This window comes from Salvelinus alpinus, chromosome 1, assembly GCF_045679555.1.
Source record: "Salvelinus alpinus chromosome 1, SLU_Salpinus.1, whole genome shotgun sequence".
In the NCBI taxonomy this organism is placed as follows: domain Eukaryota; kingdom Metazoa; phylum Chordata; class Actinopteri; order Salmoniformes; family Salmonidae; genus Salvelinus; species Salvelinus alpinus.
In genome coordinates this window covers 56,165,492-56,193,406 of record NC_092086.1, presented here as the reverse complement: position 1 = coordinate 56,193,406, position 27,915 = coordinate 56,165,492, and the positions used below count along the sequence as shown (strand labels likewise).

Sequence of the window (27,915 nt, the reverse complement as noted above, 5' to 3'; positions counted from 1 at the left end):
GGCTGTGCAGAGACAGTGGACCTTGCTGGAGTGCGTGAGTGTTCACTGAATGTAGATCAGTCTTCGGCTCATTCACCACAGCCCTCAAATTTTTGTGATTATACTAACTTTTGACTGGTTCACCTTGGCCTTGAGAGAGTGCTTTACATCAGTGTCTTTCCTCTTCAAGTACCCCCAAAAGTAAACACTAAAGAAATATCTTATTACGTGGTATAAACTGGGTCTTTCTGTCCTTAGTATTCATACCTGTCCAGTGTCCGTACTCCGTACTGTATTTGTTTTACCATTTTGATCATCTCGGTTAACCCAGAACTAAAATATTGCGCAATTTTGTAATTTATGTTTACGTAATCGGTTTCTGAGAGATTACCTTTTTGAATATTTGATGTAGTAGTTGAAGTGAATATACTGTATCTCCTCTTTCAGCAGTGAACCCGGTTCCTCAGCCCTCTTAGAACCCAGCAGTGACCATCATCCATCCCTCTCAGAGAAGATATCTCTTTCCTACAACACTGACACCGGACTGCTCTATCAATCATGGATAAATCAATGCCCATGTCATTTTGATAACACCCTGACTTGGTACATGGATAAAGTGGACTCTTGTCCATGGCTACTTTAGGATTTGTCAAGAGAACTCAAAATCCTAGACATTTACAAGTTCTGGGACTGATTTCTGCCCGAGACTGTCAAGAATCAAGACGGGTTATTTATTGAAGTTCTTTCATAACTCATCGATGCTACAGCTCTATGAAATACAATGGGAATCAGAGGAGTCGTTTTCCCTGTATGTGAAAAGAATCACTCAGTGCTGACTACGCAGCAGGTTTTAGTGTGTAATACATATTTACAACACTGTGGTAACCTCAGGTAGCAGCATAAATACTTTTCTTTGCCTCTCAAATGTATATTGAGAATGAATGTGTGTAACGATGTTAGCTTTGTAACCTCACTCCACAGCATATCTGTGTACAACTGCGTGATATATAAGTATCCCTTGTTTGCGGTGTGGTTGTCTCTTGTAGATGTTATTTCGGGTGAATTTTATCATGAAACTCCTATATTTCAGTCCTATTACTCATCCAGTTTGGATACATACTGTCTGATGTTATGGTGCCACACAAGGGTGCCCCTCTCTTCCTCCCACTCTCCTTTTCTTCAGGTTGGAGTGAGTCATGGTAGAATATTCAACTGTGGTATGTATATCTCTCCCACACATCTCTCCTTGGCTACACACTTGCTGAGGGAAAGGAGGGAGCGCAGGAAGGATGGAAAGGGGCCTGGAGTTAGAATTTGAAGGAGCTGAGGAAAGGTGGAAGGAAGGAGAAGTAGAGGGGATGAAGGAGGAGGCTATCCGCTGGCGGAAGGAACAGAGCCCAGGAAGGATGGAGGAGAAGGAGGGGGCTGTGGAGTTATAATCTGTGTGACCACAGAGACAGACAAGAGGGAGGATGTTGAGTTATGGACCCTTTGACTACTAACCAGAACAGGCCCCCTTTTCTGCTTCACTTATTAAAGGCTGAGGGAGACGCAATCAAGTGGAGAGATTCTTCCTTAGAAATGTCCGTCTTCAAATAATTTGACACGAACAACGTGCAGAGGCTCTATTCTACAATTACATTATAGCTCCCTATCATACCTTACATAGACTGAGTGTACAAAACATTAAAAACTCATTTCTAATATTGAGTTGCACCCCCCCTTTTGCCCTCAGGACAGCCTCAAAATGTCAGGGCATGGACTGTACAAGGTGTTGAAAGAGTTCTACAGAAATGCTGGCTCGCGTTGACTCCAATGCTTCCCACAGTTGTGTCAAGTTGGCTGGATGTCCTTTGGGTGGTGGACCATTGTTGATACACACAGGAAACTTGAGCATGAAAAACCCAGCAGTGTTGCACAAACCGGTGTGCGCCTGGCACCTACTACCATACCCCGATCAAAGGCACTTAAATCTTTTGTCTTGCCCATTCACCCTCTGAATGGCACACATACGCAATCCATGTCTCAAGGCTTAAAAATCCTCCTTTAACCTGTCCCCTTCCCTTCACCTACACTGATTGAAGTGGATTTAACATGTGACATCAACAAGGGATCATAGCTTTCACCTGGATTCACCTGGGCAGTCTGTCATGGAAAGAGCAGGTGTTCATCATGTTTTGCACACTCAGTGTAGGAGAAGCCTTGCATCATCAGCATCACACATACTCAGAATAATGTAGGCATATTTAGTCAGACTCTGAATTGACAGGTTATATTGACGAAATGCGACATTACACTCAAAAAGCACACACTGGAAGAGGTCACAGAACAAAAACTCGAACATTATCTTTCAGACAAAATCTAAGATTAAGAATTTCTCATACCTTCCAGAGAAATGTATCACACAATAAATTATATCCACGTAAATACTATACTGTAAAAAATATATATCATCAGTCAATTATGAGAAATCATATAGGAAGTGGACTCCACAAGATGGTCCAAGTGTGGGTATAAGCTATAGGAAAATACTGTCATCAGTGCTATGTTCATAGTAATAATTATTTACATTTTGAAAGTGTGGCACACACAGCTCATGCTACAACATAAATACTTAACCATAAGAGTACAAAATATTGAACAATGTCTATTGTAAGGTGTTTTCAATCAAAGATAAATTACAGTGATTATACCTATAGTAGTACTGTAGTATTCATTGTAACAACAATAATATTAACACAATTATTTTACATCGGAACACATACTTGTTTATCGTCGCTAGGGCCAGTAGTTTTCCTCACCACGTGACCTGAACAGGAAAAACTCATGGGCCTAAACATACTTTTTACTTATGTTTTACACACCAATTAATATTAAACTTCTACATTTTCGTTAGGGCTTAGCGCTTTTCCAGCCCAGGACAAACTCCTGCACCTTTTAGTGAATACTTCACAGTATCAAAGAAATAGTTACACGAACGCTAGCTCTGGTCCAGGGTGTTACGAATGGCTTGCTGATGCTGAGCATTCCCAAGCAAACCCCACATAAAACCCTGAACCAGAGCTACATGAAAGCGTTACACTTTACACAACCCTGTTTCCTTTATAAGGTTATCTGAATGACCCTGTTAGTCTACTTTATAGTGGTGTTTCTCAATCCTGGTCCTGGGGACCCAAAGGGGGGTACACTTTTGTTTTTGCCTTTCGCACCTGACAACGCACCATCTTGACCACACAGCAGCGCAGAGCTTTCAAGGCCTCCTTCGAGGTGTCCTCCAAACCATGCAGAAAGGTAAGCAGACCAGGCGTAACATTGTTTCTTTCTTCTTTCACTCTCTTTTCAATGTGCACCCCTTTGGGTCCCCAGGACCAAGATTGAGAAGCACTACTCTATAGGACCCTGATGTTATCTACGGTCTACACATCTCCTTTCACTATGTTGACTAATGTGAACTAATCGGGTTACAGTGATTTGTAAATCATTTCCCGTATAACATTGCTAAAAATCCTAACCGACAAACTAACCTGAGAGCAAATTCTAGACCTAAGTTACCTAACCCACACTCATTCCCGTACAAATCGAGCGTGCCACTCTGTACCCTTCAACTCATCTCAACCTCTTATGAAATCTCTCTCCAATGTTCCTCCAAATCCACCCAGTACCTTTATTCCAGTCATTCATTTAGGCTGAACTCCCATTCACTTTTTGATTTGTCTGAATTGACCCCATCCACGCTATGAACCAGTGCCCATCTCCAATACAACGCGTTTGCCCATAGCCTGCTGTAACCTCTCTGGTATGTGTCTTCACTCTGCTCCTTAACCCTGCTGCCAAGAAAACTCCCTAACCGTGTGGGCACAACAAGCAGGTCAGATCCTGAGCTAATGAATGAAACACTCCCCATTCATTAGCAACCTAATAAGTAACATAGGTTTCTGACTCACAAACACACAGACCTGACAGACCTGGGTTCAAATAGTATTTCTTTTCTTTGAAATACTTTAGCTGCCCTTGATTTAAGCTTGCCTGGAGCAACGGACCAATGGAATAGTCCCTCTTATATGAAACAAATGAGAGAGTATTTGATCAAGTATGTTGTCATAGGATTTCACATCTGTCTGCTACAGGTAGGATGTTGGGATCAAGCAAAAGAGTGTGGCCGTGTCCGAATACCCATACTTGCGTCCTAAATAGTAGGCCGTTTGAGTATGTGAAAAAAAAGTTTTATAGTATGTGAAATCTTGAAGATCTAGTACACTTTAAATGCCCGGATGTCATACTCATTTTGGCTTTTCATCTAGTAGAATTCGCTGGGCACTATTGAGGAAGATCGTCTTTTCACACCCACGTGTTCAACAACACCTGATAATAAGAATAGGGGATGCTCTCTGCAAAAATGTAAGAATGGGGCCTCCCGGGTGGCGCAGTGGTCTAGGGCACTGCATCGCTAGCTGCGCCACCAGAGTCTCTGGGTTCGCGCCCAGGCTCTGTCGCAGCCGGCCGCGACCGGGAGGTCCGTGCGTCGTCCGGGTTAGGGAGGGTTTGGCCGGTAGGGATATCCTTGTCTCATCGCGCTCCAGCGACTCCTGTGGCGGGCCGGGCACAGTGCGCGCTAACCAAGGGGGCCAGGTGCACAGTGTTTCCTCCGACACATTGGTGCGGCTGGCTTCCGGGTTGGAGGCACGCTGTGTTAAGAAGCAGTGCGGCTTGGTTGGGTTGTGCTTCGGAGGACGCATGGCTTTCGACCTTCGTCTCCGAGCCCGTACGGGAGTTGTAGCGATGAGACAAGATAGTAATTACTAGCGATTGGATACCATGAAAATTGGGGAGAAGGGGATAAAATTTATTTTAAAAAAAATAAAAAAAAAAAATGTAAGAATGGCGGGGAACAAGAACGAACGGCGCATTCGATGACGCCTTCTCAGTATGGATGAGTAGTATTTTGATGTTTGTTGCTTACTGCATACGTTTGTACTACACCGAACATTCTAAATAGTATGTAATACGATTAGTACACAGTATGCAGTTTATGTAAGTACTGGGCAAGCCAGATTTCGGACACGGCCTAAGTCATAGTTGAGATCTTAAATGGCTACCTGGGTCGTGTTTGGTATGGAAAAACGTGTTCCTCCCCGTTTCACTCCTAACATTTCCACCCTACTGAACATGACCCAGCTGTTTCCTATTATGCTTTTACTTGGTAATGTACAATAAGCCCGGTCAGATATGGATATGGACCCAGCTCAAGCATGGTTGGTGTGATGACCTTGTGGGCCTGGTAGGATAACCGGTCATTAGCTGCTTCTCTGAGTGGTGATTGGTGGAGTGAGTCAGGGGTCAAGGGTGAGGGGTCAGGATGTGAAGTAGGAGTTCTGCATGGAGTAGAGGCGGTCGATGGGGTTTCCCACCCGCCCCGCCAGGAGCCCACCGTCCGCCGCTGCCAGAAGACAGTCGCCGAGGTGACTGAGGCTCCCGTCGCTGTCCAGATCGTGGAACACAGTCTCTGAATCTAAAGGGAGAAATAGAGTTAGTATGTCTGTCTATTTGGTCCGTCCATCTCTCTCTGTCTTTTTCTATCTCTCCCTCCCGCTCCCTCTCTTACCGTAGGAGTGAAGATGTTCAGAGCTCAGCTGAGGAGGTGTGAGGCCATGGCGGAACGGCTCTCCTCCGTAGATGTTGGGGTCCAGAGCCAGTAGCTGCTGTCGTGGCAACGAAGGGTACGCCAACAGACCGTCCAATCCATGACCACTAGAACCGTCTGGGAAGAGAGAGACAGAACATTAATCAATCCCTGCATCTCTTCCTCTCGTCCTGTCCCTTTAACTCCAGAGACATTGTTTCACCTGCCTTGAGGTGAGTTTCCTGAAACTTCGCTACTTTGGCAAGCTACTCTTTTAATTGTTACGTTTGTAGCGAAAGACTAATCTTCCTGTGCATGAATGAACAAAAACTGTCAAATTAAGCACTTCTACATCTACCGTTCCGCGAGTTAAGTACCAGTTAGCTACAAGGCTTTTGTGAAATCCCTGCTCTATTCCCCCCTCTTACCCTCACTGTCATCGTTGCTCTGTCGGCCCCCCCTGCTCGGCCCTCTCCTGGACCCTCCCAGCTGCTCCTGCTCCTGCTGCTGCTGCTGTTGCTGCTGCCTGCGAGCTATCTTCTTCATCTGCAACGCACAGGATCAACACACTGATAATGGACTCAATGGCGCTATTGCTCGGTTGTTCGTTATAAGGATAGTTCTTCCTTGTGTCATTTGGGTGGACTATCCCTTGAACTGTGCTTTAGCCTTTAAAAGAAATGTTTGCATGCAGTTTGAGCAATTGCGCCATTAGATTCATGATTAGTGTTATTGGTTGTATTAGTGTCATGGGCAGGGGGGAGTGGGGATTCAGGACAGGTCAAATATCTCACCTTTGCTCTCTGGTTTTGGAACCACACCTGCACGACTCGAACCGTCAACCCGGTCTCAGCTGCCAGTGTCTCTCTCACCTGAAGATAAGAGAAATTAAGCCATGACACTAAAGGGGACTGTGTGTGTGTGTGTGTGTGTGTGTGTGTGTGTGTGTGTGTGTGTGTGTGTGTGTGTGTGTGTGTGTGTGTGTGTGTGTACGCGCGTGTGTAAGAAAGAAAAGTGAAAAAGAGAAGCAACAAAAGAAAGAAACCGTGTTACGCCTGGTCTGCTTACCTTTCTGCAAGGTTTGGAGGACACCTCGAAGGAGGCCTTGAAAGCTCTGCGCTGCTGTGTGGTCAAGATGGTGCGTGGTCGCTTTGACCGTTTGTGGTCCTTCCCTTCGCCGCCCTTCCCCCCTACAGAACCGCCCCCACCATCCTCATCCTCACTCTTCACTGAGGGATGTGGAGAGAGAAAATAGGATCTTCAATTGAAAGACAAACTGGTATCAAATGGTGCCTAGTAGTGAATCCCAATGAAAAAACAAGTCATTAGGTTATCACTGTGTAATTACGTAATCTCCTGCACTTTCTATACCATAGCATAAAGTGCCACCTAGATTTCATCCAGTGATTTCATTGGTTGATTGAATGATTGATTTGTTGGTTGCCCCGTCTCTTCCTGTTACCTGACTCAGTGGGTGTGGGGCTGATGGCAGCCAGCATCTCTCTCTCCTTCTCGTAGTCTCCTCTGCAGAGCAACTGGCCCTCCTTCAGGACAAACTCGTCTCCGCGCTGCAGCCGGCGCTCACACTCACAGCAGCTGAAACAGCCCAGGTGGTACACCTGCCCCAGCACTCGCATGATCAGCTCTGAGCGGCCAATCACCTGCAGGCACGCACTGCACTTCCTGACAAACAGCCTATAGGGACAGAGGGGGGAAAGGGTGCGTTCCAGCGTGTAATAGATCAGGTGTCTTTATTGCAGTCGGGTGTGTTCCAGGTTGTCTTTTTTGCAGTCCTGAAGAAGAGTTAGTTTAACGTCACAGGAATACGATAAAGTAATATTCTGAGATGTGCAGAAGACACCGTCTTGACCACACAGCAGCGCAGAGCTTTTAAGGCCTCATTCGAGGTGTCCTTCCAAACTGTCTTTTTTGAAGTCGGGCTGCAGATGATCAGGTCTCACATCGCTTGCAGGAGTGTTGTAATTTGTCACTAACATGATATTAGAGGTCCTCTGAGATGTGCCGAGCGACTGAATTAAAGACAACCTGGAACGCACCCAAAGGCAGAGAGACAGACACAGATTGCCTGAAAGATTAGACCTCATTTGCACCTGTGGAGATTCTCAACCAAACCTGTGTACGGTATATAATTAAATGTCACATCAGCATTTCCCAGAACTTAAAGCTTGAACATCTAACATGTGTTTACTGCAATAACAGTACGTGGTAACGCTTTAGAATGTTGTTCCTCACTTAAGACACTTGGGGGCAGTAGTCAACTGATGTGTAGGGAGCCTGCACTGAAGTGTTGGTGGATTCTAGGTCTTTTACTAATTCTTTACATGAATCTATTTAATGAGCTGGTCCAGTGTTCTAGCCCATCATTACCTACCATTCACAATTAGTAGGATTTAGAAGAGAACATGTGAAACAAGCATCGTGCTTGGACAGTTTTTTTTTTTTTAAACAGTTCACACACTGTCATTCACGGGGCTTTGTTGTCTACTTTCCTTTTGTCTTTTCACCACTCCTCTCGTGTGTCCCACCCCTTTCATTTTCTCCCACTCTTCATTCTCTTCTCATCAACATATCAATTCAATTTAAAGGCCCCAAAACCCCTGCTTTTAAATTCCTCTTGAATCCCAGTTGTTTTATCCCTCTGCCTGCCCCCCCTCCTCCCATCTCCCTCCAGTATTTTCTGACAGGATTCCCAATTCTCCCCCCTCCGTCCCTTTTCCTTCGCTCCCTCCCTCTGTAGTTCAGTGAAACTAATAAAGACAGGATTAATTAGATTGTTGTTTAAACAGTGCGATGCCCAGACAGACGCTGTAAACTCATAACCAGGGATTGGCCATAGCATGGGGTTAATCTCTCTCTCTTTTACACACCAAAATACACACACAAACACACACACAGACCCCCCCCCCCCACACACTCTTTTTTTCTCTGTCTCTCTAGCCTAACCCAACCTATAAACGCACACATATGTTTACAGGAAACCCAGGTTACTCATCAATATACGGTGAGTACTTCCATATACATTTCTACAATATCTATGCATATCTAAAATACACACCCGCACACGCCTAATCATATGATGACATATTGACACTGGGGAAATCCCAGGTCATTAAACAAGACTGCAAACAAGAGGTCTGCTGTGGCAGAGACTTAGCTCATAGAACGAGAGAGAGCGTAGAAATAAGAGAGAGTGTGAGAGACAAATATTTCTGTTGAGGCAAGGGATGACTGGATGAGATGAGAAAGTGACAGGATGACGAGGGACAGAGAGATGGAGGGAGGAAGTTAGAGGGAAAGAAGGAGAGAAGTGTTAAGGCTACCTGACTGGGTGAGAGGAAGGTGTTGCTACCCCAAATCTGAAGGGTGGAGAGGGGAAGAGGTGAGAAGAGGAAAGGAGAGTGAGCCAGGTCGGCACATTAGAGCTCCTAATCTGTGATCTTGTCCCGTCCGAACCACAGCTGCCACAGATAATCTATCTCAATCCATCGGTCTGCCAAAACTAGCTAACACTCCCAAAAATTACCCGAATCACAGCCCGCCACCATCACAAATACTTACTGAACCAAACACACTCACTTGCCAAACACACTTACACACACACGCGCGCGCGTGCACACACAAGGACGCACGAGCACACCGATCGAGGAGCACCACTTCACCACTAATCCAGTCACCACCACCACCACCATCTATTCACTTCACACTCCACTATACCAAGCTGTCTGTCTATAACACACATAAAGTTCTCTCAAGTGCCTTCTCGCCTACAGCAATTGTAAAATAGCTTATCCAATAGCCCCGAAAATGGCAAACCAGTATCTATCGCTTTAAAGTGTCAATCTGCTATTTTTTTACTTTAACATTCATGACATATACACATTCATTATTGAATAATATAAAACTTGTGCCTTGTGAGTTTAGTTCAATTGTCTTACCCCATCATTACCCAAATTCTAAGATTGTTTTACTGCTTTGTTCATAAACAAAGTAATTAAACAGACACTGTATAGCCTCAAAATATTGGTTAAAACTATACATTTGATCTCATGGATGGTCAGTCTTTACATCAATAGCTCTGTATACATTTGAGAGTAGTTACATATCTCCATCCCTCAGTCGTTTACAAAACCAATGGCAGGGTGCCGGTTTTGTTATTGTTTTAACTGCAGATTTCCCCTTTAAATCCCAGTTTTTGTTTTTTAATCCCATTTTATACTGCCAGAATTTACTCAACATAAAGGCGACTTGGGACAACGGTCACCAGACCACAATTCCTCCGCAGTGTTTAAGTCCTGCTTTTTGGTTACTAATCCCATTTCATAGTGCCACATATTGTAGAATTTACTAAACTTGGAAACTGAGGGCAACAGTCACTGAGGGAGGTCTCTAAGTAGATCAGTCTAATCCCCCTAATAGAAGTGTAATTCACAATAGACCTACTTGTGGCCCAAATGGCACCATATTCCTTTTATAGTGCACTATATAGGGGATATGGTGCCATTTGGGCCGCAGCCCCATAACCCAGGGAGAGGAGAAATGGCTCATGGCTGCTATCAAGATGAATAGTCCCACTTTAGACGAAACACAACTTTTTAGGCATAATGAAGCCTTCATAGGTATCTCCGAAATTATCACAAGCATTCATAAGCAAAAGGAGTTACATTTCACCCTGCTTGGCACTTTGACCTCCCAAATTCAAGGCACCAATGAGACTGACTGGGTTCAAACCCCAGTCTCTTGCACGCCAGTGGGTTACGACTGTTAACCCACTGACCTAAAGCCGAGACATTAGATTGGGGAGCCAATGCAAGTCCTCAGATCTCAGCAAAGACTCTGTTATGCATGTGTTAGTTGTATGTTGATGTGTACGTGGAGCAGCTTGCTCCTATGTGCGCAAGCATGCATGTTCGGTATGTGTCCATCCATGTGAATGGATTAGTGAAAATGTGCATTGGGTTTTGTATTGTCAGCTATCAGTGGATGTTTGTTTTAGCATATTGGAAATGTAAGTTTAGGTGAGGTTGTGGGTATGGGATCTTTACAGTGAATCTGGATGTTACAATCTTAGTATAGCTTTAGTATAATTTTATTTTGGTGTGTATGTGTGAGCGTGTGATTGTATGTGTGTGTGTGGATGTTCAAGTGTCTGTGTGTGGGGGTGTGGGTGTGTGTGTGTATGAGCGGATATTGCACTGTGAAGCAGGATGGCTCAGAGCCAGGGTTCAGTAATCACATCATCTCCTTTTATTAAATCTCCCTGCACTGCTCCTGTGTTATTAAAATTTCCCAGCATTCCCCACGATACCGCTCCCTCCGCCACCACCACAAACACGCAAACACACACACATACACACGGGCACGCACACAAACATGCTCACGTACACACACACACACACACACACACTAAGACGCACGCATACAAAAACAGGAGGCCTAGTTAAGTAGGGGTGTGACTTTCAGATAGTTCTTTTTGGCCACCCATGAGAGTCAATGTCATTCCTGTTAATCTGTTCTGTTGTATAGTTATCATGTTTAGCTTCAATGAAGCTTACAGAAGTATATGAGTTCCCTAAAAGCTTATGTAAATCCCACTGTTGGGATGCAATAAGGTGATATACCTTATTATAATTAAGCAATAAGGCCCGAGGAGAGTGTGGTATATGGCCAGTATACCACGGCTAAGGGCTGTTCTTATGCATGACGCAACGTGGTACATTATATACAAAAGTATGTGGACACCCCTTCAAATTAGTTTGGCTATTTGAGCCACATGCGTTGCTGACAGGTGTATAAAATTGACCACAGCCATGCAATCTCCATAGACAAACATTGACAGTAGAATGGCCTTACTGAAGAGCTCAGACTTTTAACATGGCACCGTTCTAGGATGCCACCTTTCCAACAAGTCAGTTCGTTAAATTTCTGCCCTGCTAGAACTCCCCCCGGTCAACTGTAAGTGCTGTTATCGGGAAGTGGAAACATCTAGGAGCAACAATGGCTCAGCCACAAAGTGGGAAGCCACATAAGCTCACAGAACGGGAACGCCATGTGCTGAAGCACGTAGTTTGCTAAATTTGTCTGTCCTCGGTTGCAACACTCACTACTGAGTTCCAAACTGCCTCTGGAAGCAACGTCAGCACAAGAACTGTTCGCCGGGAGCTTCATGAAATGTGTTCTCTGGGGGGATGAATCACGCTTCACCATCTGGCAGTCCAACGGACGAATCTGTGTTTGGCGGATGCCAGGAGAACGCTATCTGCCCCAATGCATAGAGCCAACTGTAAAGTTTGATGGAGGAGGAATAATGGTCTGGGGCTGTTTTTCATGGTTCGGGCTAGGCCCTTTAGTTCCAGTGAAGAGAAATCTTAATGATACAGCATACAATGATATTCTAGACGATTCTGTGCTTCCAACTTTGTGGCAACAGTTTGGGGAAGGCACTTTCCTGTTTCAGCATGACAATGCCCCTGTGCACAAAGCGAGGTCCATACAGAAATGGTTTGTAGAGATCGGTGTGGAAGAACCTGCCTGGCCTGCACAGAGCCCAGACCTCAACCCCATCAAACACCTTTGGGATGAATTGGAACGCTGATAGACGAGCAGGTGTTCACATACTTTTGGTCATGTAGTGTATATTGGCCATAAATCACAAACCCCCAGGCCTCCCGGGTGGCGCAGTGGTCTAGGGCACTGCATCGCAGTGCTAGCTGCGCCACCAGAGTCTCTGGGTTCGCGCCCAGGCTCTGTCGCAGCCGGCCGCGACCGGGAGGTCCGTGGGGCGACGCACAATTGGGCTAGCGTCGTCCGGGTTAGGGAGGGTTTGGCCGGTAGGGATATCCTTGTCTCATCGCGCTCCAGCGACTCCTGTGGCGGGCCGGGCGCAGTGCGCGCTAACCAAGGGGTCCAGGTGCACGGTGTTTCCTCCGACACATTGGTGCGACTGGCTTCCGGGTTGGAGGCGCGCTGTGTTAAGCAGTGCGGCTTGGTTGGGTTGTGCTTCGGAGGACACGTGGCTTTCGACCTTCGTCTCTCCCGAGCCCGTACGGGAGTTGTAGCGATGAGACAAGATAGTAATTACTAGCGATTGGATACCACGAAAATTGGGGAGAAAAGGGGATAAAATTTAAAAAATAAAATAAAAATCACAAACCCCCGAGCAGTGGTGGAAAAAATACCCAATTGTCATACTTGAGTAAAAGTACAGATACCTTAATAGATAGTTACTCAAGTAAAAGTCACCCAGTAAAAGTATTTGTTTCTAAATATACTTAAGTTTCAAACGAAAATGTAATTGCTAAAAGTAAAAATCATTTCAAATTCCTTATATTAAGCAAAGCAGATGGCACCATTTTCTTGTTTTTAAAATTCACGTATACCCAGGGGTACACTCCAACACTCGGACATCATTTAAAAACAATGCATTTATATTTAGTGTGTCTGCCAGATCAGAAGCAGTAGGGATGACCACGTGTTCTCTTGATTATTGCGTGAATTGGACCACTTTCCTGACCTGCTAAGCATTCATCATGTTACAAGTACTTTCGGGTGTCAGGGAAAATGTATGGAGTAAAAAGTACATTAGTTGTCAAAAATATAAATAGCAAAGTAAAGATGCCCCCCAAAAATATTTAAGATGTACTTTAAAGTACTTTACACCACTGCCCCCAAAGTACCTTATTGCTATTTTAAACTGGTTACCAATGTAATTAGAGCTGTACAAATAACTTTTCTGTCATACCCATGGTACACTTAAGGAATACGGCCCGACGGGGTGTGGTATATGGCCAATATACCACGGCTAAGGGCTGTTCTTAACCACAACGCAACGTGGAGTGCCTGGATACAGCCCTTAGCCGTGGTATATTGGCAATATACCACAAACCCCCGAGGTGCCTTATTGCTCTTATAAACTGGTTACCATCATAATTAGAGCAGTAAAAAAATGTTTTGTCATACCCTATATCTGATATACCACGGCTTTCAGCCAAATCAGCATTCAGGGCTCAAACCATCCAGTTTATAAAGTCTTATATACCGCGGCTGTCAGCCAATCAGCATTCAGGGCTCGAACCACCCCAGTTTATAATACGGTATGTAATAAATTATCTTCATATTATAGATTGAAGAATGTGTAAAATGCAAAAACAAAATAACAGGTAGACAAATAAAATCGATCTGAAAATAATTTAAGGTTTACATTTAAAAACAGACCCAGCTGCTAGGTCAACTCAGAATGAGAGTAAAAAATACCCAACTGATGGTTAATTCAATTAACCAATGTTTGGGTAATCCCAACAACCCAAAAAGCAACTGGCTGGGTCAAAATAAACCAGCATGTGTTCTGTCCAATATTTACCCAGTGCTGGGTTACCAAATAACCCAAATTGAGTTGTTTTTAACCCAGCATTTCTTGGAGTGTATGCGTCAGACACGGTACATCACAGAACAGTGATATACAAACAGAAACAACTTGCAATCACACACACATATATGCAGATGGAAGCCATTTCCTTCAAAGCCTACGTGTACTTATAGACAACGTGCATCAGACAGTCTTATTTGATTTCCAAACGTTTAGAGCTATACGGTATGAATGACCCTCTGATTAGTATAAAATACAATATCAAGGTTTATTACTAATGATTAGCAGACCAGTCTCTCCATACACTTTTCTTTTCGCAACCATTTACACTGTTCCTCATAATACTTGAGATACTACATACTCCACATCTGATCTCGACTGAAAGATTTGACCCTTTAATGACAGCTCAGATATGGCATAACATGACCAAATGGAATATACCTGCAAAGAGTAACGACTGAAAACTGTGCAGAACACTGTGCTTGATGCTTGGGAGATTGTGAGAGGAATGTGTGGATCTCTGTGTGTGTGTGTGTGTGTGTGTGTGTGTGTGTGTGTGTGTGTGTGTGTGTTTAGATAAAACAGCTAATCCCCAGGCCACCAGAACGCAATATCCTGTCTGGCGGTTTCTCATTTCCTGTCTCTCTCTGGCGGAGCGGGATGCAAGGGGGAGGGAGTAGGGGGAGGGGAGGGGACCCGTTGCCCCAGAAACAGGAGATACAGCCCCCGATTTGAGAATGTTGACACCGCTCTCTCTCTAGCTCTCTCTGTCTCTCTCCTTCCCTCCCTCTCTCGGGTCCACCCCCCCATCTTTTCTTTTCTCGCTCTTCTTTTATTATCTCAGATTTAATAACGGCGAGGCGAGCAGCTTGTTCTTCCATGAAACATTTATTAGCTGTCTGTAATGAAATTGTTGTGGGGGAGGCCAGATGATTGGGGCTCATCGGGCATTATGCAAAAACCGTGGCAATATTACTAGGGGGTGACACAGGCACACCTCACCTTCCTGCTCTTCTGTCTTCTCCTCCATGGCTTTCATCTTCTCCTAAATCTCCCTCTTTTATCCCATGCTCGCCCCCCGATCTGCAATTTATCTTCTCTATCAACTTTCTCCAACTTCTTCTCGTTTTCAGTCATCTCTCTGTTCTCTTTCTGTCCTTTCTCTCTGCATAGCTTTGACACAATGCATGCCTTGATATAAATCACTGTAAGGTTCTGTCTCTCCAGCTCTATTCTCTTCCTACCTCTTCTCTCTCTCTCCTGCATCACCTGTTGACCTGAGCTGGGAGGTGACATGAGAACCCTTAATGTGTGTCTGGTGGAACAGAAGGACTGTCTGAAATAGCAGCATTTTCCCTATATAGAGGCACTACTTTTGACCAGACTGGCAACCTATTCCCTATATAGTGCACTATAGTGAAATACTTTAAATACCATTTAATGTCATTTCAGATAGAGACAAGATATTGCGTTAAAAACCACAATACTACTCCTCAATCTAGATATGGAGTACTAAACGTGGCTGTGTTTGTCTGTCTGACCATACCCCCTGTGGACGACTGTGTATGAGCCAAGAGCAACAACATATCCCTAACACACTCCTACACTCCCTCAGACTGAACTATAGTGAGTGCAAACACATGGGGTGAATTCCTAACAATTCAACAAATTATTCTTCAGAACGGATATCGTTGGCTGCAATAGGCTATGCTTCGGTTCTGACTGTGTGCTGCATTGTACAGTAGGCTTCTACACCTGCATTGCTTGCCGTCTGTGGTTTTAGGCTGGGTTTCTGTACAGCACTTTGAGATATCAGCTGATGTAAGAAGGGCTACATAAATACATTTGATTTGAGCTTGCTGCAGTTGTGTTGATCAAACAGCTTTGTGGGTTTTGGCATATCTTTTTTAGCAGTATATATGTTTTAGCAGTATGGGGCAGAATGTCTTATGCTTGATTTAACCCATTCTTTCCACTGTACATACTAACTAACTATCCATCTCCTAGCACAGTTATACTGTATATACATAATATAACTATATACAGGTACTGTGCATATATAGTTCTTCTCTTAGGCTTGTCATCACTGGAGTGGCTGAGTACATTTGGTAATTAGCGCTGTGTCCAATCAACCCCCTCCCTCCATCCCACCTTCCCTCTCCTCCCATCCTGAGACACAAAGAGGCGCTGAGCGGAGAGACGATTAAGAGAAAACGAGGGATAAACGGAGAGATAAACTGATTGGTGTCATCACTGCTATCAATCTCAACGAGCGGGAAATGAGGTTTGGAATTGAGAAATATTATTACAAACCAGACAGTGATGAACGAGGTAATGGAGAGAGGGGGAGCGAGAGAGGGAGGCGGGAGGAGCGTGAGGGGGACGGGTGGGAGAGATGCTGTATCTGTGTGGAAGACGTGATTTCTCGGTTCTCAATCGCGGCATGGTACAACAGGGATGCCACATAGAACCACGTAAGATGAGAAGGTGGGCTTCTGGCCTGGCAGTTTGAGAGATTGTTTGGTCAGTGAACATTGGACTTGGCTGTAACTCTTGGGGTCTCCGCTCCCGTGTGACTGTGGGAGTCTCCCCTCTCCCCTGCTCCAGACAGGGTCTCCATGTCTCCCACCCCACAGAGTGATCTATTAGAGCCATCATTGCAGGGCCAGAGGGTTGAGTCTAGCAGCTACCGGCGATACCACCTTGGGTGCAGATGCCTGTGTGAGTGTGGAATCGATTCCCAGTCCCGCCGTACTTTCCACACAAACCTCTCACTATCATTTCCGGTCTCTCTCTCTACAATGTCTCTACTACTAAAAACATCAATGGTGTTTTACCACCAGCCATTGTGATACAGTGATATCCACTGTAGTGTTATACATGTTGATATCCACTCCATATGTGTGTGCAGTAGGAGCAGGCTATGTGCTGCTTGGTGGTGGTGGTGGTGGTGGGGGTGGGGGGGTAGGCCTCCCACTCCAGACTGATATTGAACCTGGGCTCCAGGCTCCTCCAGGCTCTAGTCGCCCGCCGGGGCCCCAGGGCGCAGGGCCTTTATTGGTCTGAGACCTGGGTCAGCCTAGACTCTGCTCTCTGTAACTCTGTGGGAAGTGTGTGTATGTGTGTGTGTGTGTGTGTGTGTGTGTGTGTATCAGAGTGTGATTGGGGGATACTGGAGAGTCTGTATGGGCAGCGGTCTGTGTCTCTTGGAAATTGTGTGCAGTAAACACACACACACACACACACACCTCTCGCCTAAGAAAAAAGACAAACATGAAAATATTTGAAAACAATGGCTAGACAGAGATACTGTAGCGGGAAGAGGCAAACATCTGGGCACAGCAGAGTAGAACCATGCTCCTGACGTAATGAGTAAACCTAACCCTAGCTTCAACCACTACCCTTACCCTAGCTTCAACCACTACCCTTACCCTAGCTTCAACCACTACCCTTACCCTAGCTTCAAGTCCACATCCCGGTTCAACCATAACCCTAAATCCAGCTCCAACCATAATCCCCCAACTCCGAATTCACAACTTAACCCCTGATTAGCTCCCCAAGCTAATACCTAGGCTTAGCTCAGCGGGCTAACACAGTCTTAGGACTAACACAGGAGACCCGGGTTTAGGAGACCCAGTCGGTCACTACAAGGTCACTATGAGAGTGCTATGGGAATGATACAGTAAGGGCTCGATTCAATCCGATCGAATTTAACCTGCGATAACCGACTTCTGCATAGCAGTATTATTGTTTTATTTAGGCGATGTCGGAGGTGGAACTGCGTTGGAACTGTCCAATCAGAAGCGGCTTCCCGTGTTATACCTATCGCAGACATGCAAATCACATTTTGTATAAACTGATTGAATCTATGCTTAAGAGATCATTTGCAATAACGTACAGCAGATAAAATAACTCAAACCAAAAGCCCAAACATCAGCACACACACACAACTCCAGACCGCAAAGGGTTACAGCAAAAAAACTGATCTCAAGCTTTCCACTATTTCTGCTAAATTCTTAGACACAGAAACACACACACACTATCCCCAAATTCTCATACACACTCCTCCCGTACATCATACAGTACACACACCTGCTCACGGTTGAGGGGGAGCCGGGGAGTGGTGTGTGTGTGTGTGTGTGTGTGAGGTGCTGATGGAGTGACTGCAGGGAACACAAGGAGACATTGTTACTGATCTTCTGAAGGTCACCAGTAAAGACGTGTGCCAAGTCTCTCACAGAGACAGACATATACTGTACTCACACTATATATAGAGAGACTCATCATATACACACTATATTGTGCGGCAGGTAGCCTAGTGGTCAGGGCGTTGGGCCAGTAACCGAAAGGTTGCTGGATCGAATCCCCAAGCTGACAAGGTAAAAAATCTGTCGTTCTGCCCCTGAACAAGGCAGTTAACCCACTGTAGGCCGTCATTGTATATAAGAATTTGTTCTTAACTGACTTGCCTAGTTAAATAAAGGTTACATTTAAAAAATATAGAGAGAGAGACTCAACATATACACACTATACAGAGAGACACTCAACATATACGGTGCCTTGCAAAAGTATTCATCCCCTTTGGCGTTTTTCCTATTTTGTTGCGTTATAACCTGTAATTTAAATGGATTTTTATTTGGATTTCATGTAATGGACATACACAAATGTGACAACCCTCCCACTCTGTCTGCCGAATTCTTTCTCTTTGCTCTTATTTTCCTTAATAGGGTGTCGGTGGGCGGAGCCGGGAGGGTCGTCAGTAAAATGGGACACACCTGGGCTAGGGGGTGTACCAGGATAAATACACCTCTTCCCCATTCATTGGGGAGACTCTCTCCATGCAGACACACTTATAGATTTTTGTGGCCTGTTTGTTTTGGCACTGTTCATTATCACATTTATGCACGCAAACTTACACCATTGTTAACTTTAGTTAGCTTTAGTTAGCTTTAACTTTAGTTAGCTGGTTCATGACAAGTGGAGGCTCGTCCGGGATCATAAAGTTGGTTTCTAGACATTTTGGCATGTAGCACTTTGTTGCATTATGAAGGACTAATACTAGTGTTGTTGGGCTTACTAGTATGTGTGTTGTGTTCGGGAGAAAATGGAGTTAATGTTTGAAAACTCTGTAGGTGATTTGTTTGCATCTTTTGATTACAGCTTTTGAGTTGTAATGTTTAGTGTTCAGTATTGGCTGCCTTTGTTTATTTGGGTAACTTGCCACTGCGGTGGCTATTCGGCTGTGTGCTGCGTTGGAGAGTATATTGGTTAGTTTCCAGGCCCCTGCCCAGGCTGGAGACTCTTGCTCTACTCGCTGTTGGGACATCGGTCTGAGGCGAGTACAATTGGCTATGTACCTCAGTGGGAGATTTGGGTAGGGTTGTGAAACTTGCTACCCGGAACTATAGCCTTTCTTTTTCCCCTGTTAGATTTAGCGTCGTGTTTCACTTAGGAATACGTTGGGGGCATGGTTATTTTGTTTATTTTTGTGCGGTGTCCGTGGACTGAGCAGTTGTCTCTGGGGCACATCTATGGCTTGGGGGAATCTGCCAGCTTGCTTCTTTTTTCCCCCCAAGCTGGCTACAGTGCGTAATTACCCACCGCAAATCTGCACGAAGACTAAGGTGGAGTTATTGTAGGTTTTGGGGAAGCTCCATATATATCTCATCTCTCTTCTGTGGTGCCCATTGTGATTGTCAATTATCTTCTAGTGGTCCGGTCTGGTGTGCTCAGCAGGGGGGAAGAGCAACTAATTGTTTTTGTATTTACTTGTGACTATGGCGTCTAATGTAGACGAGTTCATTCGCTTTCCATCAGAGGAACTGTTAAAATTATGTACTAAAGAACAGCTGTTGAAGATCGCTGAACACCACAAGATTGAAATGAGTGATACGTCTAAAATTGTGTGTGTTGCCAAAATTTAATGAGAAGGACCCTGAGATGTTCTTTTCGTTGGAGCTTGTTGCTGACGTGCTCTTGTGCGCCCTGTTCCTGAATGTCTACGTGACTGACCATTGTTTGGTATTGTCCTTTTCTGTCGCTCCTGTCTGTTCCCTTCTGGTCTCGTTTTCTTCTTTCCTCTTAAACGTTGATTCCTGTTCGCAAAGGTTGCTGGGGCAAGTGGAAGTGTGAACACGTACCCCCTTGTCAATTTGGGACGCAGAGGCTGGGTCAATTTGGGACGCAGAGGCTGGTATGGTTTTCCGGGGTCCTTGTTGGTCCCCGGTTTTATGGGGGGGGGGGGGGGGACGACGACGACCCTCCCACTCTGTCTGCCGAATTCCTACTCTTTGCTCTTGTTTTCCTTAATAGGATGTCAGTGGGCGGAGCCGGGAGGGTAGTCAGCGAAATGGGACACATGGGCTAGCGTGTGTCCCAGGATAAATACACCTCTTCCCCATTCACTGGGGAGACTCTCTCCATGCAGACAGACATGCATTTTTGTGGCCGTTTGTTTGCTTTGGCACCTTTCAACACCCCTCATTATCACAGTTATTCACGCAAACACTACTGATTACTGACTACACAAACCATTGTTAATTGTATTTAGTTTACTTCAGTTAATAAATATGTTTTGTTATTCCTTATCTCCACTTTGTCTCCCTTTTTGTTATCAACTTCGAGCCGGTTCGTGACACAAAATAGTCCAAATTGGGGAGGTGAAATGAAAAAAATTACTTCTTTAAAACCAAAAAAAATCTACATCTTTACTGAGAAGTTGTGAGTGCATATGTAAATCACCCCTTTGCTATAAAGCCCTTAAATAAGATCTGGTGCAACCAATTACCTTCAGAAGTCACAATTAGATTGCACACAGGTGGACTTTATGTAAGTGTCACATGATCTCAGTATAAAGTTGAAGTCAGAAGTTTACATACACCTTAGCCAAATACATTTAAACTCCGTTTTTCACAATTCCTGACATTTAATCCTAGTAAAGATTCCCAGTCTTAGGTCAGTTAGGATCACCACTATATTTTAAGAATGTGAAATGTCCGAATAGAGAATAATTTCAGCTTTTTTTTTTATTACATTCCCAGTGGGTCAGAAGTTTACATACACTCAATTAGTATTTGGTAGCATTGCCTTTAAATTGTTTAACTTGGTTCAAACATTTCAGGTAGCCTTCCACAAGCTTCCCACAATAAGGTGGGTGAATTTTGGCCCATTCCTGACAGAGCTGGGGTTAACTGAGTCAGGTTTGTAGGCCTCCTTGCTCACACGCTTTTTCAGTTCTGCCAACATTTTCTATAGGATTGAGGTCAGGGCTTTGTGATGGCCACTCCAATACCTTGACTTTGTTGTCCTTAAGCCATTTTGCCACAACTTTGGAAGTATGCTTGGGGGATCATTGTCCACTTGGAAGACCCATTTGCAACAAAGCTTTAACTTCCTGACTGTCTTGAGATGTTGCTTCAATATATCCTCCAGTATCTTCACAAGGTCCTTCGCTGTTCTGGGATTGATTCGCACTTTTCACACCAAATTACGTTCATCGCTAAGAGACACAACACGTCTCCTTCCTGAGCGTTATGACGGCTGCGTGGTCCCATGGATGAACCATACTTGAGGTCTACAATTTCTACAAGTCTTGGCTGATTTCTTTTGATTTTCCCATGATGTCAAGCAAAGAGGCACTGTTTGAAGGTAGACCTTGAAATACATGCACAGGTACACCTCCAATTGACTCAAATTATGTCAATTAGCCTATCAGAAGCTTCTAAAGCCATGACATCGTTTTTGGGAATTTTCCAAGCTGTTTAAAGGCACAGTCAACTTAGTGAATGTAAACTTCTGACCCATTGGAATTGTGATAGTGAATAATAAGTGAAATAATCTGTCTGTAAACAATTGTTGGAGAAATTACTTGTCATGCACAAAGTAGATGTAATAACCGACATGCCAAAACTATAGTTTGTTAACAAGAAATTTGTGGAGTGGTTGAAAAACGAGTTTTAATGACTCCAACCTAAGTGTATGTAAACTTCCGACTTAAACTGTATATACACCTGTTCTGAAAGGCCCCAGAGTCTGCAACACCACTAAGCAAGGGGCACCACCAAGCAAGCGGCATCATGAAGACCAAGGACCTCTCCAAATAGGTCAGGGACAAAGTTGTGGATAAGTACAGATCAGGGTTGGGTTACAAAAAAATATCTTAAACTTTGTACATCCCACAGAGCGCCATTAAATCCATTGTTAAAAAATGGAAAGAATATGGCACCACAACAAACCTGCCAAGAGAGGGGCGCCCACCAAAACTCATGACCAGGCAAAGAGGGCATTAATCAGAGAGGCAACAAAGAGACCAAATCATTGATCATTGATGCCCCACGAGGTGAAATCTTGCATGGAGCCCCAGACCGAGGGTGATTGACCGTCATCTTGAACTTCTTCCATTTTCTAATAATTGCGCCAACAGTTGTTGCCTTCTCACCAAGCTGCTTGCCTATTGTCCTGTAGCCCATCCTAGCCTTGTGCAGGTCTACAATTTTATCCCTGATGTCCTTACACAGCTCTCTGGTCTTGGGCCTTGTGGAGAGGTTGGAGTCTGTTTGATTGAGTGTGTGGACAGGTGTCTTTTATACAGGTAACGAGTTCAAACAGGTGCAGTTAATACAGGTAATGAGTGGAGAACAGGAGGGCTTCTTAAAGAAAAACGAACAGGTTGTGAGAGCCGGAATTCTTACTGGTTGGTAGGTGATCAAATACTTATGTCATGCAATAAAATGCAAATTAATTACTTAAAAATCATACAATGTGATTTTCTGGATTTTTGTTTTAGATTCCGTCTCTCACAGTTGAAGTGTACCTATGATAAAAAATTACAGACCTCTACATGCTTTGTAAGTAGGAAAACATGCAAAATCGGCAGTGTATCAAATACTTCTTCTCCCCGCTGTATATATATATACACCATTCAAAAGCTTGGGGTCACTTAGAAATGTCCATGTTTTTGAAAGAAAAGCACTTTTTTTTTGTCCATTAAAATAACATCAAATTGATCAGAAATACTGTGTAGACATTGTTAAAGTTTTAAATGTCTATTGTAGCTGGAATATCTACACAGGCGTACAGAGGCCCATTATCAGCAACCATCACTCCTGTGTTCCAATGGCACGTTGTGTTAGCTCATCCAAGTTGATCATTTTAAAAGGCTAATTGATCATTAGAAAACCCTTTTGCAATTATGTTAGCACAGCTGAAAACGGTTGTTCTGATTAAAGAAGCAATAAAACTGGCCTTCTTTAGACTAGTTGAGTATCTGGAGCCTCAGCATTTTTGGGTTCAATTACAGGCTCAATATGGCCAGAAACAAAGAACTTTCTTCTGAAACTCGTCGGTCTATTCTTGTTCTGAGAAATTAAGGCTATTCCACGCGAGAAAACGCCAAGAAACTGAAGATCTCGTACAACGCTGTGTACTACTCCCTTCACAGAACAGCGCAAACTGGCTCTAACCAGAATAGAAAGAGGAGTAGGATGCCCAGGTGCACAACTGAGCAAGAGGACAAGCACATTAGAGTGTCTAGTTTGAGAAACAGATGCCTCACAAGTCCTCAACTGGCAGCTTCCTTAAATAGTACCCGCAATTTCAACAATGAAGAGGCGACTCCAGGATGCTGGCCTTCTAGGCAGAGTTCCTCTGTCCAGTGTCTGTGTTCTTTTGCCCATCTTAATCTTTTATTTTTATTGGCCAGTCTGAGATATGGCTTTTTCTTTGCAACTCTGCAATTCACACCCCTTGACTTTTTAAACATTTTGTTGTGTTAGTCTGCATTTAAAATTGATTAAATTGAGATGTGTCCCTGGCCTACACACAATACCCCATAATGTCAAAGGGAATTATGTTTTTAGACATTTTTACAAATTAATAAAAAATGTAAAGCTGAAATGTCTTAAGTCAATAAGTATTCAACCCCTTTGTTATGGCAAGCCTAAATAAGTTCAGAAGTAAAAATGTGCTGAACAAGTCAGATAAGTTGCATGGACTCATTCTGTGTGCAAAAATAGTGTTTAACATGATTTTTGAATGACTACCTCATCTCTGTACCCCACACATACAATTATCTTTAAGGTCCCTCAGCCAAGCAATGAATTTCAGACAGATTCAACCGCAAAGACCAGGGCGGTTTTCCAATGCCTCGCAAATAAGGGCATGGTAGGTGATTTAAAATTTTAAAAAAGCATATATTGAATATCCCTTTGAGCATGGTGAAGTTATTAATTACACTTTGGATAGTATACACCCAGTCACTACAAAGATACAGGCGTTCTTCCTAACTCAGTTGCCGAAGTGGAAGGAAACCGCTCAGGGATTTCACCATGAGGCTAATGATAACTTTAAAACAGATACAGAGTATAGTGGCTGTGATAGGATGAAAACTGAGGATGGATCAACAACATTGTAGTTACTCCACAATATTAACCTAATTGACATAGTCAAAAGAAGGAAGCTTGTACAGAATAAAAAAGACAAAAAAATGCATCCTGTTTGCAACAAGGCACTAAAGTAATACCGCAAAAAATGTGGCAAAGAAATTGACTTTGTGTCTTGAATACAAAGCGTTATGTTTGGGAAAAATCCAACACAACACATCACTGAGTACCACTCTTCACATTTTCAAGCATGGTGGTGGCTGCATCATGCTATGGGTATGCTCGTCATCGGCAAGGACTAGGGAGTTTTTTGGTATAAAAAGAAATGGAATAGAGCTAAGCAGAGGCAAAATCTTAGAGGAAAACCTGGTTCAGTCTGCTTTCCAACAGACACCAGGATATAAATTCACCTTTCAGCATGACAAAACACCTAAAACACAATGCCAAATATAGTTGCTTACCAAGACAACATTGAATGTTCCTGAGTGGCAAATCTATGGCAACACTTGGCTGTCTAGCAATGATCAACAACCAATTTGACAGAGCTCGAAGAATTTAAAAAGAAATTGTGCAAATATTGTGCAATCCAGGTGTGCAAAGCTCTTCGAGACTTACCCCAAAAAGACTCACAGCTGTGATCGCTGCCAAAGGTGATTCTAACATGTATTGACTCAGGGGGTTGAATACTTATATAATCAAGATATAGTTTTTTTTCATGAATGTTTCACAAATATTATACTTTTTCTTCCACCTTGACATTAGAGTATTTTGTGTAGATCATTGACAATTCAATCAATTTTAATCCCACCTTGTAATATAACAAAATGTGGGAAAAGTAATGTGGTATGATTACTTTCTGAAGGCACTGTAGTTTCAGACACTTTTGGAGGGAGTGAGACAGTGAACTCATCAACTCAACACCATTTCATATCTGTCGCACTCCCAATTCCCCCTACTAACACCTCGCCCAAATTACCCTGTAACGCCACACACACTCATCTTAATTTTCAAGTTGGGAATTATTAACATAATTTCCAAAGACGACAGAGAACTTCTCTACTACTCTCTCTCACTTTCTCTTCATATCCTCTGTCTCCACTCTATATCCCTCTTCACCTATCCCTCTGTCTCTCCCTTCTCTCCTCCCTATCCTTTCTCTCCTCCCTATCCTCTCTCCCCTCCCTTTTTTCCCCTCTCTCCTCCAGATGTCTGCTGCAGTGGGAGAGTCTGTGCGGCTGGACGTCGTCTGACACTTTTCACAACAATGATAACGACCTGCAGGCTACGTCCTTCAGCCGTCCGTCCCTGGGGATCTCACACACACATACAAACACACACACACACACACACAAGTACACACACACCCAGACTGACACACAGACCCCCAGACTGATAAAAACTCCAAGTCATATTTATCAGAGAGGAAAGTGGAGCTAGCTTAAAGACTCACTAATAGCAATCCAGCGTTTCATGTGTATACCCACCAAACATTCAGGGACTAGTGTCTGCAGGTTTTTGTTTTTTTCCTTTCAATTAAGACCCAGACAACTAGGTGAGGGGAGTTCTTTTGCTAATGTAACCTTAATTCATCAATCAAGTTCAAGGGAGGAGCAAAAACCCGCGAGACACTCGGCCCTCCATGGAATGAGTTTAACACATTTTACATCTGTTCTGTTACATATTCCATATAGACCAGTTCCTATAAGCCCCTAAATAATTTCACATGTTTGTTCTATCCTGACACCAGCACACCTGATTCAGGAGGGGCACAAGGACTAGGTGACAAAACACTGATTAAGACAATGCCAACACTAAGGTTTGTGTGTCTTTTGGGATTTTAGTAGTATTGACGTTCTCTTACTTTTCGTAGTCATGCTTGCAATAGAGCAGACGGTCTCTGCAGTAGCAGGTCCCACTGAGTGCGCTCAGACACACCGCACACTTGACGCAGGTCTCGTGCCACGAGCGCTCGTTGACACGCAGCAGGAAGCGGTCGGCAATGGGCGACTCACACCCCGCACACACCTCGCCCCCTCCGCCCCTGTGTTCTGAACCTGAGGGGAGAGGGGGACACAGGAGAAAGGGGATACCTAGTCAGTTGCACAACTGAATGCATTCTACCGAAATATTGCTTACGCATTTAACCCAACCCATCTGAATCAGTGAGGTGCGGAGGCTGCCTTAATCGAAGTCCACATCATCGGAGGGTATAGTGTGTGTGTGTGTGTGTGTGTGTGCGTTCAGACCTGTAAATGTCAAGCTTGAAAAAAGAAAGCAATTCAACATTACTTCCCAGCAAGGTCCAGGATTTTTTTATGACAAAAATAGTAATACAAATGATAAATACAAATAAAAATGTATCACATATCAAATGTATTACATATTTATCATATATTTATCCCATTTATAACATATAAAGTTGAGAATGTAAAAGTTTGTCACTATAACCTTTGAAATTTCAATGGATATTTATTTAATTATTGGACTATAATGTTAAAATCATTATGTGCCAGTCAGGCTCAAGATGTCAGTCCCATTTCACTCCTCACCGAATGGCGTGGAGGCTGGAGGCTGCTGAAGACATGATTGGGTCTCCTCTGTTTTCATCCTGGCCCTCCTTCCTTCGTCGTGTTCGCTGGACGAGAAGGAGGAAAGAGAAAGGGGACAGTTACCCTCTAAATACAAGCCTACAGACAACAAGTGTGTAGAAGGAAAAAATAGAGGGCAGGTTGTCGTCGACGAAAAGTGAGAAAGAGAATATACCGTAAGCGGGAAATAAAACGCATCAAAAGTCAATGAAAGAAAGACACGTAGGCTATAGGCCTAAACATAACCGTGGATATTATATTTCAGTGTCCTCTTGAAAACATATTTAATATCCAATTTATAAATTAATTACATGAACAGTCGACCTGCAATGCGCACATATTGCAACAGGAATAAAATAGAATATAAATATTGCCGTGGATTGGATAAATGATTAGGAAATTAAATAAACGTGCTAGGCCTAACAGGCTACTCAATTCGGTCTACTCAACAGAGTTTTAAACACCTGACACACAGATTGAACGTTGGAGCCGAAGGTGGTGTGTGGCCCCATTCCTGTTTATTTACTTGCATCATATGATACCCGAAGTCAGATTTGGGGTCGAACCGGAGATCTGGCCTTGGCCTAATCTTGACCAATAACTGGTCGGGATTAAACCCAGTGACCTGCTGACGCCACACGGCCACACAAACGCATAAACGGGTGGGGGGGGGGGTGCAGTACCTGATATTTTCAATAAATAAAGATAATGTTGTCGAATAAAATTCATAGAAATGTATGAAATCTATCTAAATTCAAACTAAAGCATGGTGATTCATTAATATACTTTGAATAATAATACCAATATTAATAATAATACGCTAATAATACTGTTAATAGAATAATACAAATAATAATAATATGATAATACATTTACTAATGGTCTGGTAGACTATAGAATTGTTCAATCACGACACTTAGTCTTGGACTTCTCAGGCCTATTCCATGAACACAAACGTAATCTACA

The 27,915-nt window shown here is 43.7% G+C and overlaps 1 protein-coding gene across 1 annotated transcript in view; it reads right to left on the bottom strand.

Moving 5' to 3' along the window:
- Positions 1-2,232: 2,232 nt before the first annotated feature.
- Positions 2,233-27,915, bottom strand: part of LOC139581218 (LIM homeobox transcription factor 1-beta-like) — a 28,836-nt gene continuing 3,153 nt past the window's right edge. Inside the window, exons 2-9 of the mRNA XM_071410744.1 lie at positions 26,911-26,996; positions 26,223-26,415; positions 7,062-7,294; positions 6,668-6,828; positions 6,394-6,471; positions 6,028-6,145; positions 5,582-5,737; positions 2,233-5,488 (exon numbers count right to left, since the gene is read on the bottom strand). Coding sequence (XP_071266845.1) covers positions 5,331-5,488; positions 5,582-5,737; positions 6,028-6,145; positions 6,394-6,471; positions 6,668-6,828; positions 7,062-7,294; positions 26,223-26,415; positions 26,911-26,996 — 1,183 coding nt within the window. The 3' untranslated portion in view covers positions 2,233-5,330. The remainder of the gene's footprint in view (positions 5,489-5,581; positions 5,738-6,027; positions 6,146-6,393; positions 6,472-6,667; positions 6,829-7,061; positions 7,295-26,222; positions 26,416-26,910; positions 26,997-27,915) is intronic.